Source organism: Streptopelia decaocto (genome assembly GCF_964273445.1).
Source record: "Streptopelia decaocto genome assembly, contig: HAP1_SCAFFOLD_723, whole genome shotgun sequence".
NCBI lineage: Eukaryota > Metazoa > Chordata > Aves > Columbiformes > Columbidae > Streptopelia > Streptopelia decaocto.
The window spans coordinates 26084-51107 of NW_028115948.1; the positions used below are offsets into that span (position 1 = coordinate 26084).

Genomic DNA, 25024 nt, shown 5'->3' on the forward strand with positions numbered 1-25024 from the left:
CCCGGCCCCGCTGACCCTCGTTCTCGTCCTTGAAAAGCTCCTCGGTGCCGAACTTGAGGATGTCGTCCAGCTCCTGCTTGGACATGGAGCCGGCCTTGGAGCCCAGCCCCGGGCGCACCACCAGGTGCGTGAGCATCATCTTGCGCTTGGCCACCTGCGTGATCCGCTCCTCCACCGAGGCGCGCGTCACGAACCGGTAGATCATCACCTTGTTGGCCTGGCCGATGCGGTGCGCCCGGCTGAAGGCCTGCGGGACGGGGACACGGTGAGGGGGACGTCGGAGCGGGGACGTCGGGTGGGACGTGGTGGTTGGGGACAACAGAGAGAGGACGTGGTGGTGGGGACGTCGGGTGGGACGTGGTGGGTGGGGACATGGTTGGGGACATGAGAGAGGGGACGTGGTGGTGGGGACGTCGAGTGGGACGTGGTGGTTGGGGAGATGGTTGGGGACATCGGGTGGGACGTGGTGGTTGGGGACATGGTTGGGGACATTGGATGGGACGTGGTGGTGGGGAGATGGTTGGGGACATGGTTGGGGACATTGGATGGGACGTGGTGGTTGGGGAGACGGTTGGGGACATGGTTGGGGACATCAGAGATGGGACGGGGTGGTGGGGACGTCGGGTGGGACATGGTGGTTGGGGACATTGGGTGGGATGTGGTGGTTGGGGACATGGTTGGGGACATCAGAGAGGGGACATCGGGTGGGATATGGTGGGTGGGGACATGGTTGGGGACATCAGAGAGGGGACGTGGTGGTGGGGACGTCGGGTGGGACGTGGTGGCTGGGGACATGGTTGGGGACATCAGAGACAGGACGTGGTGGTGGGGACGTCGGGTGGGACGTGGTGGTTGGGGACATGGTTGGGGACATCAGAGAGGGGACGTGGTGGTGGGGACATCGGGTGGGACGTGGTGGTTGGGGATATGGTTGGGGACATCAGAGAGGGGACGTGGTGGTGGGGACGTCGGGTGGGACATGGTGGTTGAGGAGATGGTTGGGGAGATCGGGTGGGACGTGGTGGGTGGGGAGATGGTTGGGGACATGGTTGGGGACATTGGATGGGACGTGGTGGTTGGGGAGATGGTTGGGGACATGGTTGGGGACATTGGATGGGACGTGGTGGTTGGGGAGATGGTTGGGGACATGGTTGGGGACATTGGATGGGACGTGGTGGTTGGGGAGACGGTTGGGGACATGGTTGGGGACATTGGATGGGACGTGGTGGTTGGAGAGATGGTTGGGGACATGGTTGGGGACATTGGATGGGACGTGGTGGTTGGGGAGACGGTTGGGGACATGGTTGGGGACATCAGAGATGGGACGGGGTGGTGGGGACGTCGGGTGGGACATGGTGGTTGGGGACATTGGGTGGGACGTGGTGGTTGGGGACATGGTTGGGGACATCAGAGAGGGGACATCGGGTGGGATATGGTGGGTGGGGACACGGTTGGGGACATCAGAGAGGGGACGTGGTGGTGGGGACGTCGGGTGGGACGTGGTGGTTGGGGACATGGTTGGGGACATCAGAGAGAGGACGTGGTGGTGGGGACGTCGAGTGGGATGTGGTGGGTGGGGACATGGTTGGGGACATCAGAGAGGAGATGTGGTGGTGGGGACGTCGGGTGGGACGTGGTGGTTGGGGACATCGGGTGGGACGTGGTGGTTGGGGACATGGTTGGGGACATCAGAGAGAGGACGTGGTGGTGGGGACATCGGGTGGGACATGGTGGTTGGGACACCAACTGGGACATTGTGGTTGGGGACACAGTGAGAGGGACATGAGAGCAGGGGGTGGCTGGGGGTGACACTGGGTGACGTTGGGGTGACAGGGGAGTGACATTGGGCTGACATTGGGGTGCCAGGTCCCCACCCGGATGTCATTGTGGGGTGACACGGGAGTAACATTGGGGTGACATTGGGTGACATGGGGGTGATATCGGGGGTAAGGGGGGGGTGACGGGGGGTGACATGGGGTGACACGGGGGTGACAGACCCAGACCTGGATGTCATTGTGGGGTGACATTGGGTAACACTGAGGTGACACTGGGTAACGTTGAGGTGACATTGGGGTGACATGGGGTGATACTGGGGTGACATTGGGTGATACTGGGGTGACATGGGGGTGACATTGGGTGACACGGGGGTGACACGGGGGTGACACGGGGATGCCAGGTCCCCACCCGGATGTCGTTGTGGGGTGACACTGGGGTCACACTGGGTGACGTTGGGGTGACACTGGGTGACGTTGGGGTGACATGGGGTGACACTGGGTGACGTTGGGGTGACGTTGGGGTGACACGGGGGTGACACTGGGGTGCAGGTCCCCACCCGGATATCGTTGTGGGGTGACACTGGGTGACGTTGGGGTGACACTGGGGTGACACTGGGGTGATGGGGTGACACAGGGGTGCGGGTCCCCACCTGGATGTCGTTGTGCGGGTTCCAGTCCGAGTCGAAGATGACGACGGTGTCGGCCGTCGCCAGGTTGATCCCGAGGCCCCCGGCCCGCGTGGACAGCAGGAAACAGAACTGCTGCGCCCCCGGCGCTGCCCCCCGGTGTCAGGGACCCCAAAACCAGACCCCCAGACCCCCAAAACCCCCCCGGACCCAACACGGGACCCCTGAACCCCCCCCAGACACCTGGGTCCCTCCCGAACTCCTGGGTCCTCCCTGAAATCCTGGGTCCCCCCAAACTCCTGGGTCCTCCCTGGACACCTGGGTCCCCCCCTGAGCTCCTGCATCCCTCCCGGACGCCTGGGTCCCCCCAAACTCCAGTGTTCCCCGGATGCCTGGGTCCCTCCCGAACTCCTGGGTCCCCCCCTGAACTCCTGGGTCCCCCCAAACTCCAGTGTTCCCCAGATGCCTGGGTCTCCCCCTGAACTCCTGGGTCCTTCCGAACTCCTGGGTCCCCTCAAACTCCTGGGTCCCTCCTGAACTCCTGGGTCCCCCCGAACTCCTGGGTCCCCCCTGAACTCCTGGGTCCCCCCTGAACTCTTGGGTCCCCCCCTGAACTCTTGGGTCCCCCCCTGAACTCCTGTGTCCCCTGGACACCTGGGTTCCCCCGGACACCTGGGTCCCTCCCCGGACGCCTGGGTCCCTCCCCGGACGCCTGGGTCCGTCCCCGGACGCCTGGGTCCCCTCCCCGGACGCCTGGGTCCCTACCGTTGAAGCGGTCGATGGCCTCCTGGCGCAGGGCGCCCGTGATGCCGCCGTCGATCCGCTCGTACTTGTAACCCTCGTAGTCCAGGAAATCCTCCAGCAGGTCCAGCATCTTCGTCATCTGCGGGGTACTGGTTATACTGGGAGCACTGGGAGGGAGGGGGCACCTGGTACTGGTTATACTGGGAGCACTGGGAGGGTAGGGGCACCTGCTACTGGTTATACTGGGAGCACTGGGAGGGTGGGGGCACCTGCTACTGGTTATACTGGGAGCACTGGGAGAGTGGATGCACCTGGTACTGGTTATACTGGGAGCACTGGGAGGGTGGGGGCACCTGCTACTGGTTATACTGGGAGCACTGGGAGGGGGGGGGCACCTGCTACTGGTTATACTGGGAGCACTGGGAGGGTGGGGGCACCTGCTACTGGTTATACTGGGAGCACTGGGGGGGGGGGGGCACCTGCTACTGGTTATACTGGGAGCGCTGGGAGAGTGGGGGCACCTGCTACTGGTTATACTGGGAGCACTGGGAGGGGGGGGGCAGCTGGTACTGGTTATACTGGGAGCACTGGGAGGGGGGGGGCAGCTGCTACTGGTTATACTGGGAGCACTGGGAGGGTGGGGGCACCTGCTACTGGTTATACTGGGAGCACTGGGAGAGTGGATGCACCTGGTACTGGTTATACTGGGAGCAATGGGAGGGTGGGGGCACCTGCTACTGGTTATACTGGGAGCACTGGGAGGGGGGGGGCACCTGCTACTGGTTATACTGGGAGCACTGGGAGGGTGGGGGCACCTGCTACTGGTTATACTGGGAGCACTGGGAGGCGGGGGGCACCTGGTACTGGTTATACTGGGAGCACTGGGAGGGTGGGGGCACCTGCTACTGGTTATACTGGGAGCACTGGGAGGGGGGGGGCACCTGCTACTGGTTATACTGGGAGCACTGGGAGGGGGGGGGCACCTGCTACTGGTTATACTGGGAGCACTGGGAGGGTGGGGGCACCTGGTACTGGTTATACTGGGAGCACTGGGAGGGTGGGGGCACCTGCTACTGGTTATACTGGGAGCACTGGGAGGGTGGGGGCAGCTGGTACTGGTTATACTGGGAGCACTGGGGGGGCTTGGGGTGTCCATGGGTGCTGGGGGTTCTGTGGGTGCTGGGTGGTCCCAGGGGTCCCCGTTCCCCACTTGTAAGGAGATGAGCACCCAGTGGTTTTGGGGGGGCTGTGGGTGCTGTGTGGGGTCTGTGGGTGCCCTGGGGGGGTTGTGGTGCTCTGTGGGTGCCCTGGGGGGGTTGTGGTGCTCTGTGGGTGCTGTGGGGTCCCTGTGGTGTCCCTGGGGGGGTCCCGGGGGTCCCCATTCCCACCTGTGAGAAGATGAGCACCCGGTGATTTTGCTCCTTGAGCTTCCGCAGCATCTTCTGCAGCAGCAGCAGCTTCCCCGAGGCCTTGATCAGCGCCCCCCCCTCGTACGCCCCGCTCGGCAGCTTCGGGGACTCCTGGGGACACACGTGTCACCTCCTGTCACCCACTGTGACCTCCTGTCACCCCCATATCCCCATGTCCCCCTGTCCCCATAGCCCCGAAAACCCACCCAGGGCATCCCCAGGGTCCTAAAACCCACCCAGAGCATCCCCAGGGTCCTAAACCCCACCCAGAGCATCCCCAGGGTCCTAAACCCCACTCAGAGCATCCCCAGGGTCCTAAACCCCACTCAGAGCATCCCCAGGGTCCTAAACCCCACCCAGAGCATCCCCAGGGTCCTAAACCCCACTCAGAGCATCCCCAGGGTCCTAAAACCCACCCAGAGCATCCCCAGGGTCCTAAAGCCCACCCGTGGCAACCCCAGGGTCCTAAACCCCCCCCTAGAGCACCTCCAGGGTCCTAAAGCCCACCCGTGGCATTCCCAGGGTCCTAAAACCCACCCAGAGCATCCCCAGGGTCCTAAAGCCCACCCGGAGCATCCCCAGGGTCCTAAAGCCCACCCAGAGTATCCCCAGGGTCCTAAACCCCACCCATGGCATCCCCAGGGTCCTAAACCCCACTCAGAGATCCCCAGGGTCCTAAAACCCACCCGTGGCATCCCCAGGGTCCTAAAGCCCACCCGTGGCATCCTCAGGGTCCTTAAACCCACCCGGAGCATCCCCAGGGTCCTTAAACCCACCCAGAGCATCCCCAGGGTCCTAAAACCCACCCAGGGTATTCCCAGGGTCCTAAAGCCCACCCAGGGCATCCCCAGGGTCCTAAACCCCACCCATGGCATCCCCGAGGTCCTAAACCCCTGCCCGGAGCATCCCCAGGGTCCTAAAGCCCACCCGGAGCATCCTCAGGGTCCTAAACCCCACTCGTGGCATCCTCAGGGTCCTAAAGCCCACCCGGAGCATTCCCAGGGTCCTAAACCCCACCCGTGGCATCCCCAGGGTCCTAAAACCCACCCAGAGCATCCCCAGGGTCCTAAAGCCCACCCGGAGCATCCCCAGGGTCCTTAAACCCACCCAGAGCATCCCCAGGGTCCTAAAAACTATGTCCCCATGTCCCCATGTCCCCATGTCCCCCTGTCCCCCTGTCCCCAGTGTCCCCAGCCCCACCATGGCGGCCACTGGGAACAGGTAGGGGTGGTTGCAGCATTTCTTCAGGTCCATCATGATGTTGAGCAGCGACACCTGGTTCCCACCACCCCGCGAGTTCAGCGCCTCGAAGTTGCGCGTCAGGATGTACTTGTAGTATTTCCTGCGGACACAGCACCAACCCAGGCGTCCGCAGGGACCCAGGCGTCCGGGAACGGCCCCAACCCCCTTCTAGAGGACCCAGGCATCCGGGAACAGCCCCAACCCCCTTCTAGGGGACCCAGGTGCCCGAGGAACCCCAGTTTGTGTCTCCATGGGGATGAGCTTCACCCAACGAGCTCCACCCAACGTTGACTCCTATAGACCCCAATATCTGGGTCCACCCTCATCCCATGGACCCAGGCGTCCGGGGGTCTCCCCTGCCCCACCTGGGGGACCCAGGTGTCCAAGAGGTCTCCCCTACTCCCTTCTAGAGGACCCAGGCGTCCGGGGGACCCCAACACCCAGTTTATGTCTCTGTGATGATGAGCTTCACCCAACGAGCTCCACCCAACCAACTCCACCCAATGTTGACTCCTATAGACCCCAATATCTGGGTCCACCCTCAACCCATGGACCCAGGCGTCCGGGGGGTCTCCCCTTCCCCCTTCTAGAGGACCCAGGCATCCGGGGGTCTCCCCTTCCCCCTTCTAGAGGACCCAGGAATCCGGGGGACCCCAATACCCAGGAGACCCTGTGTTGTGTCTCCATGGGGCTGAGCTTCACCCAACGAGCTCCACCCAACCAACTCCACCCAACGTTGACTCCTATAGACCCCAATATCTGGGTCTACCCTCATCCCATGGACCCAGGCGTCTGGGGGTCTCCCTCCCCCGCCCCGGGGACCCAGGCGTCCGGGCGTACTTCTGCATGGGGCTGAGCTCCACGCGCACGATGAGCTCGGTCTTGGCCGGCATGTTCTTGAACACGTCGGCCTTGAGGCGCCGCAGCATGTGGGGACCCAGCAGGTCGTGGAGCTTCTTGATCTGATCCTCCTTGGAGATGTCGGCAAACTCCTCCAGGAACCCCTCCAGGTTGCTGGGGACACGGGACAGGGGACATGGGGATACGCGGATATGGGGACATGGAGATACGGGGACGTGGGGACGGGGGGATATGGGACAGGGGACACAGGGTTGGGGGGATATGGGGACATGGGGACAGGGGGACATGGGGATGGGGGGATATGGGGACATGGGGACAGGGGGATATGGGGACATAGGGACAGGAGGATATGGGGACAGGGGGATATGGGGACATGGAGATACGGGGACATGGGACAGGGGGACATGGGGACAGGGGGACATGGGGACAGGGGGATACGGGGACACGGGGACGGGGGACAGAGGGATATGGGGACGGCAGACATGGAGACAGGGGGACATGGGGACACAGGGACACGGGGACGGGGGGATATGGGGACATGGGGACAGGGGGATATGGGGACATAGGGACATGGGGACAGGGGGATATGGGGACAGGGGACAGCAAGATATGGGGACAGGGGGACATGGGACGTGGGGACAGGGGGACAGGGGATATGGGGACATGGGACAGGGGGATATGGGGACAGGGGGACATGGGGATATGGGGACAGAGGGATATGGGGACATGGGACAGCAAGATATGGGGACAGGGGGACATGGGGATATGGGATATGGGGACAGGGGGACATGGAGACAGGGGGACATGGAGACAGGGGGACAGGGGGATATGGGGACATGGGACAGCAAGATATGGGGACAGGGGGACATGGGGACATGGGGATGGGGGACATGGGACATGGGGACAGGGCGACATGGGGACAGGGGGACATGGGGACAGGGGGACATGGGGATATGGGACATGGGAACAGGGGGACAGGGGGACAGGGGGACATGGGGACATGGGGACAGGGGGACATGGGGACATGGGGACGGGGGACATGGAGACAGGGGCACAGGGCGATATGGGGACAGAGGGATATGGGGACATGGGACAGCAAGATATGGGGACAGGGAGACATGGGGACATGGGGATATGGGACATGGGGACATGGGGACATGGGGACAGGGGGACATGGGGACATGGGGACAGGGGGACAGGGGGACACAGAAGGTGCCACAGGAGGTGCCACGGGGACTCGGAGCCACTGACTTGAAGCGCTCGGGCGTGAGGAAGTTGAGCAGGTGGAAAAGCTCCTCCAGGTTGTTCTGCAGCGGCGTCCCCGTCAGCAGCAGCTTGTGCTCGATCTTGTACCCGTTCAGCACCCGGAAAAACTGCGGGGACACGGGGGTCACCCACGGACCCAGGCGTCCGGGAGAGACCCCTGAGACCCCTCCAGGGCACCCAGGAACCCAGGCGTCCGGGAGAGACCCCTGAGACCCCTCTAGGACACCCATGGACCCAGGCGTCCGGGAGAGACCCCCGACACCCCTCCAGGGCACCCAGGAACCCTGGTGTCCGGGAGAGACCCCTGAGACCCCTCCAGGGCACCCATGGACCCAGGCGTCCGGGAGAGACCCCTGAGACCCCTCTAGGACACCCATGGACCCAGGCGTCCGGGAGAGACCCCTGAGACCCCTCTAGGACACCCATGGACCCAGGCGCCCGGGAGAGACCCCCGACACCCCTCCAGGGCACCCAGGAACCCAGGCGTCCGGGAAACACCCCCCAACAGCACCCAGGGGACCCAGGCGTCCGGGAGAGACCTCTGACCCCCCCTGAGACCCCTCCAGGGCACCCATGGACCCTGGCGTCCGGGCACCCCAAACAAGAAGGGACCCAGGCGTCCGGGTGGCCCCCAGGAGGGACCCAGGCGTCCGGGAGCCCCCTTCTCCAAGGGACCCAGGCGTTCGGGCGCCCCTTCCCAGTGCCCCAACACCTTGAACTGGTTATACTGGGGATGATGGAGCCACCACCAACCAAGAGCCTGTGGATGGAGCCCCCAGTGTCCCCCATGGGCTCTGGGTGCCCCCAAAAGGCTCTGGGCGCCCCCCCCCAAATGTGGGTGACCCCCAGGGACCCCCCAGGGTTCTGGTGACCCCCATGGACCCCCCCACCTTGAACTGGTTGTTCTTGACCCAATGGAGCCTCATCCACCACGAGCCAAGAGCTCGTGGATGGAGCTCCCAGTGTCCCCCAAAAGTGTCTGGGTGCCCCCCCTAAATATGTGGGTGTCCCCCCCCGATCTGTGGGTGCCCCTCCCCCAGGGTTTTGGGGTCCCCCCCCCACCTTGCTCTGGTTGTTCTTGAGCCGATGCGCCTCGTCCACCACCAGACAGGCCCAGCGGATGGAGCCCAGCGCCGCCTGGTCGATGGTCACCAGCTCGTAGGACGTGAGCAGCACGTGGAACTTCACCTGCGCCTCCCGCTGAACCCCAAAAATCACCATTGGGGGACCCCGAAACACGGGGGGGACCCCAAAACATGGGGGAGTCCCTGAAACCCAAGGTGGGGGGTCCCAAAAACCCCCAAATGCAGCAACAGCACCCGACACCCCAACAGCTCCAGGGAACTTCACCTGCACCTCCCGCTGAACCCCAAAATCACCATTGGGGGACCCCAAACAACGGGGGGGACCCCAAAACATGGGGGAGACACCCAAAGATGGGGGGGGAACACCCAAACATGGGTAAGGCCTCAGAACCCAGGGAGGGGGCCCAAAACCCAAAGGGACCCAGGCATCCCCCAAATGGACCCAGGCATCCCCCAAATGGACCCAGGCGTCCGGGTGCCCCCACCTTGTCCTTAAAGGGACCCAGGTGTCTGGGTGTCACCCCCCAACTCCCAAAGGGACCCAGGCATCCCCCAAAGGGACCCAGGTGTTCCCCAAAGGGACCCACATATCTGAGTGTCCCAAAGGGACCCAGGCGTTCCCCAGAGGGACCCAGGTGTTCCCCAAAGGGACCCAGGCGTTCCCCAGAGGGACCCAAGCATCCGGGAGTCCCAAAGGGACCCAGGTGTCCCTCAGAGGAACCCAGGCGTTCGGGTGCGCCCCCCCCCCCCACCCGCTAAGGAACCCAGGCGTCCCCGTGTCCCAAAGGGACCCAGGTGTGCCCCAAGGGACCCAGGCGTTCCCCAGTGGCACCCAGGCATTCAAGCGCCCCAAAGGGACCCAGGTGTGCCCCGAGGGACCCAGGTGTGCCCCGAGGGACCCAGGCGTCCGGCTCACCTTCATCTTGAAGGCTTTCTTGCCGCCCTTCATGGCGTTGTCGTCGAAGGAGAACTCGTTCTCGCGGATGATGGCCCTGCTGTCCTTGTCACCCGTGTAGGTGACAACGTAGAAGGCGGGCGCCCACATCTGGAACTCGCGCTCCCAGTTGATGATGGTGGAGAGGGGGGCGCTGACGAGGAACGGGCCCTTGGTGTGGCCCTGGGGGACAGTGGGGGACATGGGGACACGGGGACACGGGGCCCTTGGGGTGGCCCTGGGGGACAGTGGGGGACATGGGGACACAAGGTCCTTGGGAACGTGGGGATAGTGGGGGAAATGGGGACACGGGGACACAGGGCCCTTGGGGTGGCCCTGGGGGACAGTGGGGGACATGGGGACACGGGGCCCTTGGGGTGGCCCTGGGGGACAGTGGGGGACATGGGGACACGAGGTCCTTGGGAACGTGGGGATAGTGGGGGACACGGGGACACGGGGACACGGGGCCCTTGGGGTGGCCCTGGGGGACAGTGGGGGACACGGGGACACGAGGTCCTTGGGAACGTGGGGATAGTGGGGGAAATGGGGACATGGGGACACGGGACCCTTGGGGTGGCCCTGGGGGACAGTGGGGGACACGGGGACATGGGACCCTTGGGGTGGCCCTGGGGGACAGTGGGGGACATGGGGACACGGGGCCCTTGGGAACATGGGGATATGGGGCCATGGGGACAGTGTGGGACAGAGGGTGGCACTAGGACCCAGTGGGTGACACCAGCACCCAGGGAGGCGCCACTAGGACCCAGGGGGTGACACCAGCACCCAGGGAGGTGGCACTAGGACCAAGTAGAAAACACCAGGACCCAGTGGGTGACACCAGGGACAAGGGGGTGACACAGGACCCAGGGAGGTGGCACTAGGACCCAGGGGGTGACACCAGGGCCCAGGGATGTGGCACTAGGACCAAGTAGAAAACACCAGGACCAGTGACACCAGGGACAAAGGGTGACACCAGGACCCAGACAGGTGGCACTAGGACCCAGAGAGGTGACACTGGGGCCACATAAGAAACACCAGGGCCAGGTGGCACTAGGACCCAGACAAGTGGCACTAGGACTCAGGGAGGTGACACAGGAGCCGGGGAGGTAGCACTAGGACCCAGGGAGGCGGCACTAGGACCCAGGGAGGCGGCACTAGGACCCAGGGGGTGACACAGGACCCAGGGAGGCGGCACTAGGACCCAGGGGGTGACACCAGCATCCAGGGAGGCGGCACTAGGACCCAATGGGTGACACAGGACCCAGGGAGGCGGCACTAGGACCCAGGGGGTGACACCAGCATCCAGGGAGGTGGCACTAGGACCCAGGGGGTGACACCAGCATCCAGGGAGGTGGCACTAGGACCCAGGGGGTGACACCAGCATCCAGGGAGGTGGCACTAGGACCCAGGGGGTGACACCAGCATCCAGGGAGGTGGCACCAGGACCCAGTGGGTGACACAGGACCCAGGGAGGCGGCACTAGGACCCAGGGGGTGACACCAGCATCCAGGGAGGCGGCACTAGGACCCAGTGGGTGACACAGGACCCAGGGAGGCGGCACTAGGACCCAGGGGGTGACACCAGCACCCTGGGAGGCGGCACTAGGACCCAGGGGGTGACACAGGACCCAGGGAGGTGGCACTAGGACCCAGGGAGGCGGCACTAGGACCCAGGGGGTGACACCAGCACCCTGGGAGGTGGCACTAGGACCCAATGGGTGACACCAGCATCCAGGGAGGTGGCACTAGGACCCAGGGGGTGACACAGGACCCAGGGGGTGACACCAGCATCCAGGGAGGCGGCACTAGGACCCAATGGGTGACACCAGCATCCAGGGAGGCGGCACTAGGACCCAGGGGGTGACACCAGCATCCAGGGAGGTGGCACTAGGACCCAATGGGTGACACCAGCATCCAGGGAGGTGGCACTAGGACCCAGGGGGTGACACAGGACCCAGGGAGGTGGCACCAGGACCCAGGGAGGCGGCACTAGGACCCAGGGGGTGACACCAGCACCCTGGGAGGTGGCACTAGGACCCAATGGGTGACACCAGCATCCAGGGAGGCGGCACTAGGACCCAATGGGTGACACCAGCATCCAGGGAGGTGGCACTAGGACCCAATGGGTGACACCAGCATCCAGGGAGGCGGCACTAGGACCCAGTGGGTGACACAGGACCCAGGGAGGCGGCACTAGGACCCAGGGGGTGACACCAGCACCCTGGGAGGTGGCACTAGGACCCAATGGGTGACACAGGACCCAGGGAGGCGGCACTAGGACCCAATGGGTGACACCAGCATCCAGGGAGGTGGCACTAGGACCCAGGGGGTGACACAGGACCCATGGAGGTGGCACTAGGACCCAGGGAGGCGGCACTAGGACCCAGGGAGGCGGCACTAGGACCCAGGGGGTGACACAGGACCCAGGGAGGCGGCACTAGGACCCAGGGGGTGACACCAGCACCCTGGGAGGTGGCACCAGGACCCAGGGAGGTGACACAGGATCCAGGCAAGTGGCACTACAACCCAGTGGGTGACACCAGGGCCAAGGGGGGTGACACTAGGACCCAGGGAGGTGGCACCAGGGCCAAGGGGGGTGACAGCAGGGCCAAGGGGGGGTGACCCCAGCCCCTCACCTCCTTGTAGAGCGAGTAGAGGAAGACGATGGTCTGGATGGTCTTGCCCAGCCCCATCTCGTCGGCCAGGATGGTGTCGGTGCTCTGGGCCCAGGAGAAGCGCAGCCAGTTCAGCCCCTCCAGCTGGTACAGGTGCAGCGTCCCCCCCGTGGCCGTGATGAACCGCGGCTGCGTCTCGTACTTCACCGTGGGCTGCGGGGACACGGGGACACGGCGGGTTGGGGGGGACCCAGGCGTCCGGGGGGACCCAGGAGTTCAGGGGGGACCCAGGCGTCCGGGTGGTGAACCCCCACAAAGATCCCCAGAGATACTGAGGGACAGGGGACCCAGGCGTCCGGGAGGGACCCAGGTGTCCGGGGGGACCCAGGAGTTCAGGGGGGACCCAGGCGTCCGGGTGGTGAACCCCCATAAAGACCCCCAGGGATACTGAGGGACAGGGGACCCAGGTGTCCAGGAGGGACCCAGGCGTTCGGGGAGACCCAGGAGTTCAGGGGGGACCCAGGCGTCCGGGTGGTGAACCCCCACAAAGACCCCCAGGGATACTGAGGGACAGGGGACCCAGGCGTCCGGGAGGGACCCAGGCGTCCGGGGGGACCCAGGTGTCCAGGAGGGACCCAGGTGTCCAGGTGGTGAACCCCCCCAAAAGACACCAGGGATACTGAGGGACAGGGGACCCAGGCGTCCGGGAGGGACCCAGGCGTCCGGGTGGTGAACCCCCACAAAGATCCCCAGGGATACTGAGGGACAGGGGACCCAGGCGTCCGGGAGGGACCCAGGCGTCCGGGGGGACCCAGGAGTTCAGGGGGGACCCAGGCGTCCGGGTGGTGAACCCCCACAAAGACCCCCAGGGATACTGAGGGACAGGGGACCCAGGCGTCCGGGAGGGACCCAGGTGTCTGGGGAGGACCCAGGAGTTCGGGGGGGACCCAGGCGTCCGGGTGGTGAACCCCCACAAAGACCCCCAGGGATACTGAGGGACAGGGGACCCAGGCGTCCGGGAGGGACACAGGAGTTCAGGGGGGGACCCAGGAGTTCGGGGGGGACCCAGGAGTTCGGGGGGGACCCAGGCGTCCGGGCACTCACGTCATTGGTGGGGGAGTCGGGCGGCCCCTCCCCCGGTGTCTCCTTCTTCTTCTTCTTGTAGCGTCGGGGCTGGGCCGGGTCCTCCCCCATGAAAACCTCCCTGGGGACACCATGGGAATGTCCCCATGTCCCCATATCCCCTTGTCCCCATATCCCCCTGTCCCCATATCCCCAGCGGTCACCAGTGTCTCCAACAGACCCACGTCCCCCTGTCCCCATGGTCACCGGTGTCTCCAACAGACCCATGTCCCCCTGTCCCCGTGTCCCCCTGTCCCCACGGTCACCGGTGTCTCCAATAGGCCCCTGTCCCCCTGTCCCCATGTCCCCACGGTCACCGGTGTCTCCAATAGGCCCCTGTCCCCATGTCCCCATGTCCCCCTGTCCCCCTGTCCCCACGGTCACCAGTGTCTCCAACAGACCCATGTCCCCCTGTCCCCCTGTCCCCATGTCCCCATGTCCCCACGGTCACCGGTGTCCCCAATAGGCCCCTGTCCCCCTGTCCCCCTGTCCCCACGGTCACCGGTGTCTCCAATAGGCCCCTGTCCCCCTGTTCCCAAGTCCCCACGGTCACCAGTGTCTCCAACAGACCCACGTCCCCCTGTCCCCATGTCCCCACGGTCACCGGTGTCTCCAATAGGCCCCTGTCCCCCTGTCCCCCTGTCCCCATGTCCCCATGGTCACTGGTGTCTCCAATAGGCCCCTGTCCCCATGTCCCCACGGTCACCGGTGTCCCCCTGTCCCCATGTCCCCACGGTCACCGGTGTCCCCAATAGGCCCCTGTCCCCCTGTCCCCATGTCCCCATGTCCCCACGGTCACCGGTGTCTCCAACAGACCCATGTCCCCCTGTCCCCCTGTCCCCACGGTCACCGGTGTCTCCAATAGGCCCCTGTCCCCCTGTCCCCACGGTCACCGGTGTCTCCAATAGGCTCCTGTCCCCCTGTCCCCCTGTCCCCACGGTCACCGGTGTCTCCAATAGGCTCCTGTCCCCATGTCCCCCTGTCCCCACGGTCACCGGTGTCCCCAATAGGCCCCTGTCCCCCTGTCCCCCTGTCCCCACGGTCACCGGTGTCCCCAATAGACCCATGTCCCCCTGTCCCCATGTCCCCACAGTCACCGGTGTCTCCAATAGACCCACGTCCCCCTGTCCCCATGTCCCCCTGTCCCCACGGTCACCGGTGTCCCCAATAGGCTCCTGTCCCCATGTCCCCATGTCCCCACGGTCACCGGTGTCTCCAATAGGCCCCTGTCCCCCTGGTCACCAGTGTCTCCAATAGACCAATGTCCCCCTGTCCCCCTGTCCCCACGGTCAACAGTGCCTCCAATAGACCCATGTCCCCCTGTCCCCATGTCCCCACGGTCACCGGTATCTCCAATAGGCCCCTGTCCCCATGTCCCCATGTCCCCACGGTCACCGGTGTCTCCAATAGACCCATGTCCCCATGTCCCCATGTCCCCATGTCCCCACGGTCACCGGTGTCTCCAATAGACCCATGTCCCCCTGTCCCCCTGTCCCCCTGTCCCCATGTCCCCCTGTCCCCACGGTCACCGGTGTCTCCAATAGACCCATGTCCCCCTGTCCCCCTGTCCCCATGTCCCCCTGTCCCCACGGTCACCGGTGTCTCCAATAGACCCATGTCCCCCTGTCCCCCTGTCCCCATGTCCCCACGGTCACCGGTGTCTCCAATAGACCCATGTCCCCCTGTCCCCATGTCCCCCTGTCCCCACGGTCACCGGTGTCTCCAATAGACCCATGTCCCCCTGTCCCCATGTCCCCGTGTCCCCACGGTCACCGGTGTCTCCAATAGGCCCCTGTCCCCATGTCCCCATGTCCCCACGGTCACCGGTGTCTCCAATAGGCCCCTGTCCCCCTGTCCCCATGTCCCCACGGTCACCGGTGTCTCCAATAGGCCCCTGTCCCCATGTCCCCCTGTCCCCATGGTCACCGGTGTCCCCCTGTCCCCATGTCCCCCTGTCCCCATGGTCACCGGTGTCTCCAATAGGCCCCTGTCCCCATGTCCCCATGTCCCCACGGTCACCGGTGTCTCCAATAGGCCCCTGTCCCCATGTCTCCATGTCCCCGTGTCCCCACGGTCACCGGTGTCTCCAATAGGCCCCTGTCCCCCTGTCCCCATGTCCCCGTGTCCCCACGGTCACCGGTGTCTCCAATAGGCCCCTGTCCCCCTGTCCCCATGTCCCCGTGTCCCCACGGTCACCGGTGTCTCCAATAGACCCATGTCCCCCTGTCCCCATGTCCCCACAGTCACCGGTGTCCCCCTGTCCCCCTGTCCCCGTGTCCCCACGGTCACCGGTGTCTCCAATAGGCCCCTGTCCCCCTGTCCCCATGTCCCCCTGTCCCCACGGTCACCGGTGTCTCCAATAGACCCATGTCCCCCTGTCCCCCTGTCCCCCTGTCCCCATGTCCCCGTGTCCCCACGGTCACCGGTGTCTCCAATAGGCCCCTGTCCCCCTGTCCCCCTGTCCCCCTGTCCCCCTGTCCCCACGGTCACCGGTGTCCCCGTGTCCCCATGTCCCCCTGTCCCCACGGTCACCGGTGTCCCCAATAGGCCCCTGTCCCCATGTCCCCATGTCCCCGTGTCCCCGTGGTCACCGGTGTCTCCAATAGGCCATCTTGTGCAGGTCGTAGTCCGGGATGGGCATCTCGTCGTCCTCCCAGGTGGCCTGGTCGTAGGGCAGGTCGCGCCACTTCACCAGGTAGTGGTACTGGCCCTTGCGGTCCACGCTGCGCACAACGTGTCACCGCCCGCGGGACACCGGGGACAACGGGGACAACAGGGACCCGGGGGACACCAGGGACAACGGGCAGCGTGGGGCCATGGGGGTCATTGGGATAATGGGCATTGTGGGGACAATGGGGGTCATGGGGGCAATGGGGGCAATGGGGGTCATGGGACAATGGGGGTAATGGAGACAAGGGACATCATGGAGACAATGGGGTCATGGGGGCAATGGGGGTCATGGGACAATGGGGGTAATGGAGACAAGGGACATCATGGAGACAATGGGGTCATGGGACAATGGGGGTAATGGAGACAAGGGACATCATGGAGACAATGGGGTCATGGGACAATGGGGGTAATGGAGACAAGGGACATCATGGGGACAATGGGGTCATGGGACAATGGGGGTAATGGAGACAAGGGACATCATGGGGACAATGGGGTCATGGGGGCAATGGGGGTAATGGAGACAAGGGACATCATGGGGACAATGGGGTCATGGGACAATGGGGGTAATGGAGACAAGGGACATCATGGGGACAATGGGGGTAATGGAGACAAGGGACATCATGGAGACAATGGGGTCATGGGGGTCATGGAACAATGTGGGTAATGGAGACAAGGGACATCATGGGGGCAATGGGGTCATGGGGGTCACGGGGACAATGGGGGTCACGGGGGGACATGGGGACAATGGGGGTCACGGGGACAAGGGGCATCGTGGGGACAATTTGGGTCATGGGGACAACTGGGACATGGGGGCAATGGGGACAATGGGGCCATGGGGACAATAGGCATTGTGGGGACAAGAAACATCATGAGGACCATGGGCATCGTGGGGACAATGGGGGTCAGGGGGACAAGGGGGTCATGGGGAAAATGGGGACATGGGGGCAATGGACATTGTGGGGACACTGGGCAGCATGGGGACAATGGGGACAGGGCCACACGACCAGGACCCAGGGTCACCTGGGGACACAGGGTTACCTGGGGACAGGGACACACAGACAAGACATGGGGTCACTTGGGGACAGGGACACATGGAGGGGACACGGAGTCACCTGAGGACACAGGGTCATCTGGGGACAGGGACACACAGACAAGATGTGGGGTCATTTGGGGACAGGGACACGTGGAGGGGACATGGGGTGACCTGGGGACAGGGACATAAGGTCACACAGGGACACGGGGTCACCTGGGGACACGGAGGGGACATGGGGTCACCTGGGGACAGGGATACGTGGAGGGGACAAAGGGTCATTTGGGGACAGGGACAAATGGAGGGGACATTGGCTCATTTGGGGACATGGGGCCACCTGGGGACAGTGACACATGGAGGGGACAGGGGGTGACCTGTGTCCCCAAACCACACCCAGGTGCTCCCCAACCGCACGCTTTCCTGATTTGGATCCCCCACAGCACCCATGGGTGCTGGGTGACACTGATGGGTGCTGGGGGGCCTGGGGTGTCCTTAGAGGACCCAGAGGTGCCCAGAGTGTCCCCACGGGTGCCACCAGCGTCCCCAAAGCCCACCCGGGTGCTCCCCCCTACGCCACCCCCATGTCACCCACCCCCTCCCCATTTGAGGGTCCCGCAGCACCCATGGGTGCCCCCCACCTGTGGTTGATGATGCGATGCACCGTCATCCACTCGGGTTTGATGCCGTAGCGGTAGAATCGCTCCTCCATCCCCCCAAAAAGGGGGTCCCCTCCCGCCCCCCCCCGTTTCTCACTCTTGGGGTCGTCGTCGCCGGAGCCGTAGTCGAGGGGGGGCGGCTCGTCCATGTCGTTCTTGCGCTGGTAGTTGCGGTACATGACCAGGTGGAAGATCTCCAGCTGGGGGGGGAAACAGCGGGGGCACCCCAAATTAGAGGGGGGGGACAGCACCCCCCTACGGGGCCATTGGGAGGGATGGGGAGGAATGGGGCGGCTGCTCCCCCCACCAGGATTGGGTATCCCTTAACTGGGTATACCAAGTCCCCCCAGTACTGGGTCCCCCCGAAACTGGGAGTATGAAGCTCCCCAATAACAGGGCCCCCTCCAGGAGGTAAATGAGCCTCCCCCCCAGTTTTGGAGACCCCCCCATGCCTGTGGCTCCTTGATCCAGGAGCAGCAACAGCCCCCCCAGACTGGGTATATCAGGCCTCCCCAGTACTGGGTATACCAGGCCTCCCCAGTACTGGGTATACCAGGCCTCCCCAGTACTGGGTATACCAGGCCTCCCCAGCACTGGGTATACCAGGCCTCCCCAGTACTGGGTATACCAGGCCTCCCCAGTACTGGGTATACCAGGCCTTCCCAGTACTGGGTATACCAGGCCTCCCCAGCACTGGGTATACCAGGCCTCCCCAGCACTGGGTATACCAGGCCTCCCCAGTACTGGGTATACCAGGCCTCCCCAGTACTGGGTATACCAGGCCTCCCCAGACTGGGTATACCAGGCTTCCCCAGCACTGGGTATACCAGGCCTCCCCAGCACTGGGTATACCAGGCCTCCCCAGCACTAGGTATACCAGGCCTCCCCAGCACTGGGTATACCAGGCCTCCCCAGCACTGGGTATACCAAGCCTCCCCAGACTGGGTATATCAGGCCTCCCCAGGCTGGGTTCCCCCAAACTGGGTGTATGATGGCCCCCTATTATTAGGGTCCCTCAGCATGGTAAATAAGCCCCCCCCTCACCTTCACCCAGTTTTGGGGACCCCCCCTGTACCTGCAGCTCATTGACCCCGGGGCAGTAAAACAGCCCCCCCCAGACTGGGTATAGGAGGCCTCCCCCAGTACTAGGTCCCACGGAGACCAGGTATACCAGGCCTCCCAATACTGGGTTCCCCCCAAAAACTGGAGGGTCCCCCAATAACAGGCCCCCTCCAGGAGGTAAATGCCCCCCCCCTGGCTCTGGGGCCCCCCCCGTACCTGCAGCTCCTTGACCCAGGAGCAGTGCCAGTAGGACAGTCCCACCCACTTGACGAAGAACTCGCGCTCCGAGCGGCCCTGCAGCGCCTGGGGGGGCCCCTCCTGGGGGGGTGCGGCCCCGGGGGGGGCCCCCACTGGGGGGGGCGGCTCCCCCCACCGCCAGTACAGGATCTTCTGCACCCGCCCCTTCAGCACCGGGCACTGCAGGGACAGGGGACAGCGTCAGGGGGACAGGGGGGACATAGGGGACAGTTTCTCCCACCCTGTGTCCCCGCCATGTCCCCACATCACGTGGTGGGGACAACACCCTTCCCCGTTGGGGACATCGGGCAGGTGTCCCCATGTCCCACACCATGTCCTCAGGCCTCCCTGGGTCCCCATGTCCCTTACTCTGCAGCGGGGACACAGTCACTCTCCGTTGGGGACATCGGGCAGTGGATGTGGTAGGAGGACACGCAGGTTCCCCCATGTCCCTGTGTCCCCATGTCCCTGTGTCCCCAAGTGACCCCCAGGGTCCTAGAGCCCCCTCCAGTGACCCTGAGTGATGCCCAGGGTCCTAGAGCACCCCCCCGCCCAGTGACCCTGAGTGACCCCCAGGGTCCTAGAGCCTCCCCCCACCAATGACCCCGAGTGACCCTCAGGGTCCTAGAGCCCCACCAGTGACCCTGAGTGACCCCCAGGGTCCTAGAGCCCCCCAATGACCCTGAGTGACCCTCAGCGTCCTAGAGCCCTCCAATGACCCTGAGTGACGCCCAGGGTCCTAGAGCCCCCACCACCACCAATGACCCCAAGTGACCCTCAGGGTCCTAGAGACCCCCCCAACGACCCTGAGTGACCCTCAGGGTCCTAGAGCCCCCCAATGACCCTGAGTGACGCCCAGGGTCCTAGAGCCCCCACCACCACCAATGACCCCAAGTGACCCTCAGGGTCCTAGAGCCCCACCAGTGACCCTGAGTGACCCTCAGGGTCCTAGAGACCCCCCCAACGACCCTGAGTGACCCCCAGGGTCCTAGAGCCCTCGTCAGTGATCCCCAGGGTCCTAGAGTCTCCCCTAGGTGCCCCCAGGGTCCTAGAGCCCTGCCAATGACCCTGAGTGACCCCCAGGGTCCTAGAGCCCCCCAATGACCCTGAGTGACCCCCAGGGTCCTAGAGACCCCCAATGACCCTGAGTGACCCCCAGGGTCCTAAAGCCCCACAATAACCCCCAGGGTCCTAGAGTCCTCGTCAGTGATCCCCAGGGTCCTAGAGTCTCCCCTAGGTGCCCCCAGGGTCCTAGAGCCCTGCCAATGACCCTGAGTGACCCCCAGGGTCCTAGAGCCCCCCAACGACCCTGAGTGACCCCCAGGGTCCTAGAGTCCTCGTCAGTGATCCCCAGCGTCCTAGAGTCTCCCCTAGGTGCCCCCAGGGTCCTAGAGCCCTGCCAATGACCCTGAGTGACCCCCAGGGTCCTAGAGCCCCCCAACGACCCTGAGTGACCCCCAGGGTCCTAGAGTCCTCGTCAGTGATCCCCAGGGTCCTAGAGTCTCCCCTAGGTGCCCCCAGGGTCCTAGAGCCCTGCCAATGACCCTGAGTGACCCCCAGGGTCCTAGAGCCCCCCAATGACCCTGAGTGACCCCCAGGGTCCTAGAGACCCCCAACGACCCTGAGTGACCCCCAGGGTCCTAGAGCCCCCCAATGACCCTGAGTGACCCCCAGGGTCCTAGAGCCCCCCAATGACCCTGAGTGACCCCCAGGGTCCTAGAGCCCCCCAATGACCCTGAGTGACGCCCAGGGTCCTAGAGCCCCCACCACCACCAATGACCCCAAGTGACCCTCAGGGTCCTAGAGCCCCACCAGTGACCCTGAGTGACCCTCAGGGTCCTAGAGACCCCCCCAGTGACCCTGAGTGACCCCCGGGGTCCTAGAGCCCCCCAACGACCCTGAGTGACCCCCAGGGTCCTAAAGCCCCCCAATGACCCCCAGGGTCCTAGAGTCCTCGTCAGTGACCCCCAGGGTCCTAGAGTCTCCCCTAGGTGCCCCCAGGGTCCTAGAGCCCTGCCAATGACCCTGAGTGACCCCCAGGGTCCTAAAGCCCCACAATAACCCCCAGGGTCCTAGAGTCCTCGTCAGTGATCCCCAGGGTCCTAGAGTCTCCCCTAGGTGCCCCCAGGGTCCTAGAGCCCCGCCAGTGACCCTGAGTGACCCCCAGGGTCCTAGAGCCCCCCAATGACCCTGAGTGACGCCCAGGGTCCTAGAGCCCCCACCACCACCAATGACCCCAAGTGACCCTCAGGGTCCTAGAGCCCCACCAGTGACCCTGAGTGACCCTCAGGGTCCTAGAGACCCCCCCAACGACCCTGAGTGACCCCCAGGGTCCTAGAGCCCTCGTCAGTGATCCCCAGGGTCCTAGAGTCTCCCCTAGGTGCCCCCAGGGTCCTAGAGCCCTGCCAGTGACCCTGAGTGACCCCCAGGGTCCTAAAGCCCCACAATAACCCCCAGGGTCCTAGAGTCCTCGTCAGTGATCCCCAGGGTCCTAGAGTCTCCCCTAGGTGCCCCCAGGGTCCTAGAGCCCCGCCAGTGACCCTGAGTGACCCCCAGGGTCCTAGAGCCCCCCAATGACCCTGAGTGACCCCCAGGGTCCTAGAGTCCTCGTCAGTGATCCCCAGGGTCCTAGAGTCTCCCCTAGGTGCCCCCAGGGTCCTAGAGCCCTGCCAATGACCCTGAGTGACCCCCGGGGTCCTAGAGCCCCCCAACGACCCTGAGTGACCCCCAGGGTCCTAGAGCCCTCGTCAGTGATCCCCAGGGTCCTAGAGTCTCCCCTAGGTGCCCCCAGGGTCCTAGAGCCCTGCCAATGACCCTGAGTGACCCCCGGGGTCCTAGAGCCCCCCAACGACCCTGAGTGACCCCCAGGGTCCTAGAGACCCCCAACGACCCTGAGTGACCCCCAGGGTCCTAAAGCCCCACAATAACCCCCAGGGTCCTAGAGTCCTCGTCAGTGATCCCCAGGGTCCTAGAGTCTCCCCTAGGTGCCCTCAGGGTCCTAGAGCCGCCGCACTGACCCCAAGTCACGTCCCTATGTCCCCCTGTCCTCACGTCCCCCACAATGTCCCCGTGTCCCTCACCGTGCAGCGGGGACACAGCCACTCGCCGTTGGGGACCTCGGGCAGGGGGGGGTTGAGGCAGTGGATGTGGTAGGAGGAGACGCAGGCGTCGCAGCACAGCAGCTCCCCGCCGTCCTTGCACACGCGGCAATACTCCATGTGGTCGTCCTCCTCCTCCTTCTCGCCTTCCTCCTCCTCCTCCTCCTCCTCCTCCTCCTCGTCCTTCGCCTCCCACTGCACCCCTTCCTTCTCCTGGGGGGACACCCCAAAATTCAGGGGACCCCGTGGGGAGATTTGGGGATAGGTCCCCCCCGCAATGGCACCCAAGGACACCCAAAGCTCCTGGGGACACCTGAACCCCCTGGAGACACCTTGGGGGACCCCAAACCCCCCCAGGACCACCAAAACCCCCTCTAGGATCCCCCAAACTCCCCCAAAACCCCCTCTAGAGCCCCCAAACCCTCCCAAAACCCCCTCTAGAGCCCCCAAAACCCCCTCTAGATCCCCCAAACGCCCCCAAAACCCCCTCTAGAGCCCCCAAACCCCCCCTAGGACCCCCCAAACTCCCCCAAAACCCCCTCTAGAGCCCCCAAAACCCCCTCTAGAGCCCCCAAACGCCCCCAAAACCCCCTCTAGAGCCCCCAAAACCCCCTCTAGGACCCCCCAAACTCCCCCAAAACCCCCTCTAGAGCCCCCAAACCCCCCCCAGGACCACCAAACCCCCCCCTAGGACCCCCCAAACTCCCCCAAAACCCCCTCTGGAGCCCCCAAACCCCCCCAGGACCACCAAAACCCCCTCTAGGATCCCCCAAACTCCCCCAAAACCAACTCTAGAGCCCCCAAACTCCCCCAAAACCCCCTCTAGAGCCTCCAAACTCCCCCAGGACCTCCAACCCCCCCCCCAGGACCCACCTATGTCCCCCCCGGTGCCACTGACACAGTGGGGACAGCTCCAGCGTCCCTCAGCTTGGGAACCCCCAGAACACCCCAAAACCCCCTCTAGAGCCCCCAACCTCCCCCAAAACCCCCTCTAGAGCCCCCAAACCCCCCCAGGACCACCAAAACCCCCTCTAGGATCCCCCAAACTCCCCCAAAACCAACTCTAGAACCCCCAAACCCCCCCAAAACCCCTTCTAGGGTCCCCAAGACCCCCCCATGTCCTCCCTGGTGCCACAGTGGGGACAGCTCCAGCGTCCCTCAGCTTGGGGACCCCAAGGACACCCCAAACCCCCTCCAAATCCCCTCTAGAGCCCCCCCCCCCCCCCCCACCGCCAGGACCCCCCAAAACCCCCTCTAGGGTCCCCAAAACCCCCTGAGGACACCCCCGGTGCCACCGATACAGTGGGGACAGCTCCAGCATCCCTCAGCTTTGGGACCCCCAAAACCCCCTCTAGAGCCCCCAAACTCCCCCAAAACCCCATCTAGAGGCCCCAAACCCCCCCCCAAAACCCCCTCTAGTGTCCCCAGGACCCCCCAGGACCCCCGCGGTGTCACTGACGCAGTGGGGACAGCTCCAGCGTCCCTCAGCTTGGGGACCCCCAGGACCCCCAAAACCCCCTCTAGAGCCCCCAAACCCCCCCCAAAACCCCCTCTAGGGTCCCCAGGACCCCCCCAGGACCCCCGCGGTGTCACTGACGCAGTGGGGACAGCTCCAGCGCCCCTCGGGCGCGCGGTCCAGCTCGGGGTCCAGGCACACGAGGTGGTAGGCGCGGGGACACGTGTCGCACAGGATGATCTCCCCGCCCTGCTGGCAAACCTCGCAGTAGTCCTGGTGGTCCGTCTCGTAGCCGTCCCCTTCGTCATCGGGGCCTGCGGGGACACGGAGGGGACCGTCACCTCCTGGGGACACTGGGGACAGCAGGGACATGGGGGACATGGGGACATAGGGGCAATGGGGTAATGGGATATGGGGATGTGGGGATATGACTTGGGCCACTGGGGGGGCTCTAGGACCCTGGGGGCACCTGGGAGTCACTCAGGGTCACTTGGACATGGGGACACGGGAACATGGGGACACGGGGACATGGGGACACGGGGACATGGGGATGTGGGAATATGGGGACAGGGGGACATGGGGACAGGGGGAATATGGGGATGTGGGGACAGGGGGATGTGGGGATGTGGGAATATGGGGACAGGGGGACGTGGGGACAGGGGGACGTGGGGACAGAGGGAATATGGGGACAGGGGGAATATGGGGACAGGGGGAATATGGGGACAGGGTCACTTGGGGGGCTCTAGGACCCTGGGGGTCACGTGGGGTCACTTGAGGTGACCAGGACATGGGGACATGGTGACAGGGGGATATGGGGACAGGGGGACACTGCGGACACCGGGTGACACTGTGTGGCTGAAAGCTCCAGGACATCAGGGACATTGTCACTGGGGACACCGGGGGACAGGGACACGGGGAGCCCCAAAACGCCACCACCACCGACACAGGGGGGACCCGGCGGGCGTGGGGACCCCGGGTGACACGTTGGGGACACACGGGGGGGTCTCACCGTGCGGGGGGGCCGCGGGGCCGCGCTCCTGATTGGCGCAGGGGGCTGCAAGGAGATGGGGACGTCACCCGGTGTCCCCAGACCCGGGATGGGGGGGGCGGTGGTGGCAGCCAGGGGGTTGGGGACAC

General features: G+C 64.7%; 1 protein-coding gene across 1 annotated transcript in view; it reads right to left on the reverse strand.

The window, feature by feature from the left end:
* The window catches only part of LOC309452518 (chromodomain-helicase-DNA-binding protein 3-like), a gene marked incomplete at its 5' end in the record, with an annotated part of 55784 nt that overhangs the window by 25234 nt on the left and 5526 nt on the right, over positions 1–25024 (reverse strand). Inside the window, 17 exon segments of the mRNA XM_082077138.1 lie at positions 16–247; positions 2426–2550; positions 3167–3284; positions 4534–4665; positions 5755–5896; positions 6637–6810; positions 7909–8030; positions 8986–9123; positions 9925–10125; positions 12578–12769; positions 13661–13760; positions 16270–16401; positions 18017–18234; positions 19313–19513; positions 22414–22644; positions 24029–24201; positions 24897–24941. Of these exon segments, the coding sequence (XP_081933264.1) occupies positions 16–247; positions 2426–2550; positions 3167–3284; positions 4534–4665; positions 5755–5896; positions 6637–6810; positions 7909–8030; positions 8986–9123; positions 9925–10125; positions 12578–12769; positions 13661–13760; positions 16270–16401; positions 18017–18234; positions 19313–19513; positions 22414–22644; positions 24029–24201; positions 24897–24941 (2676 nt within the window).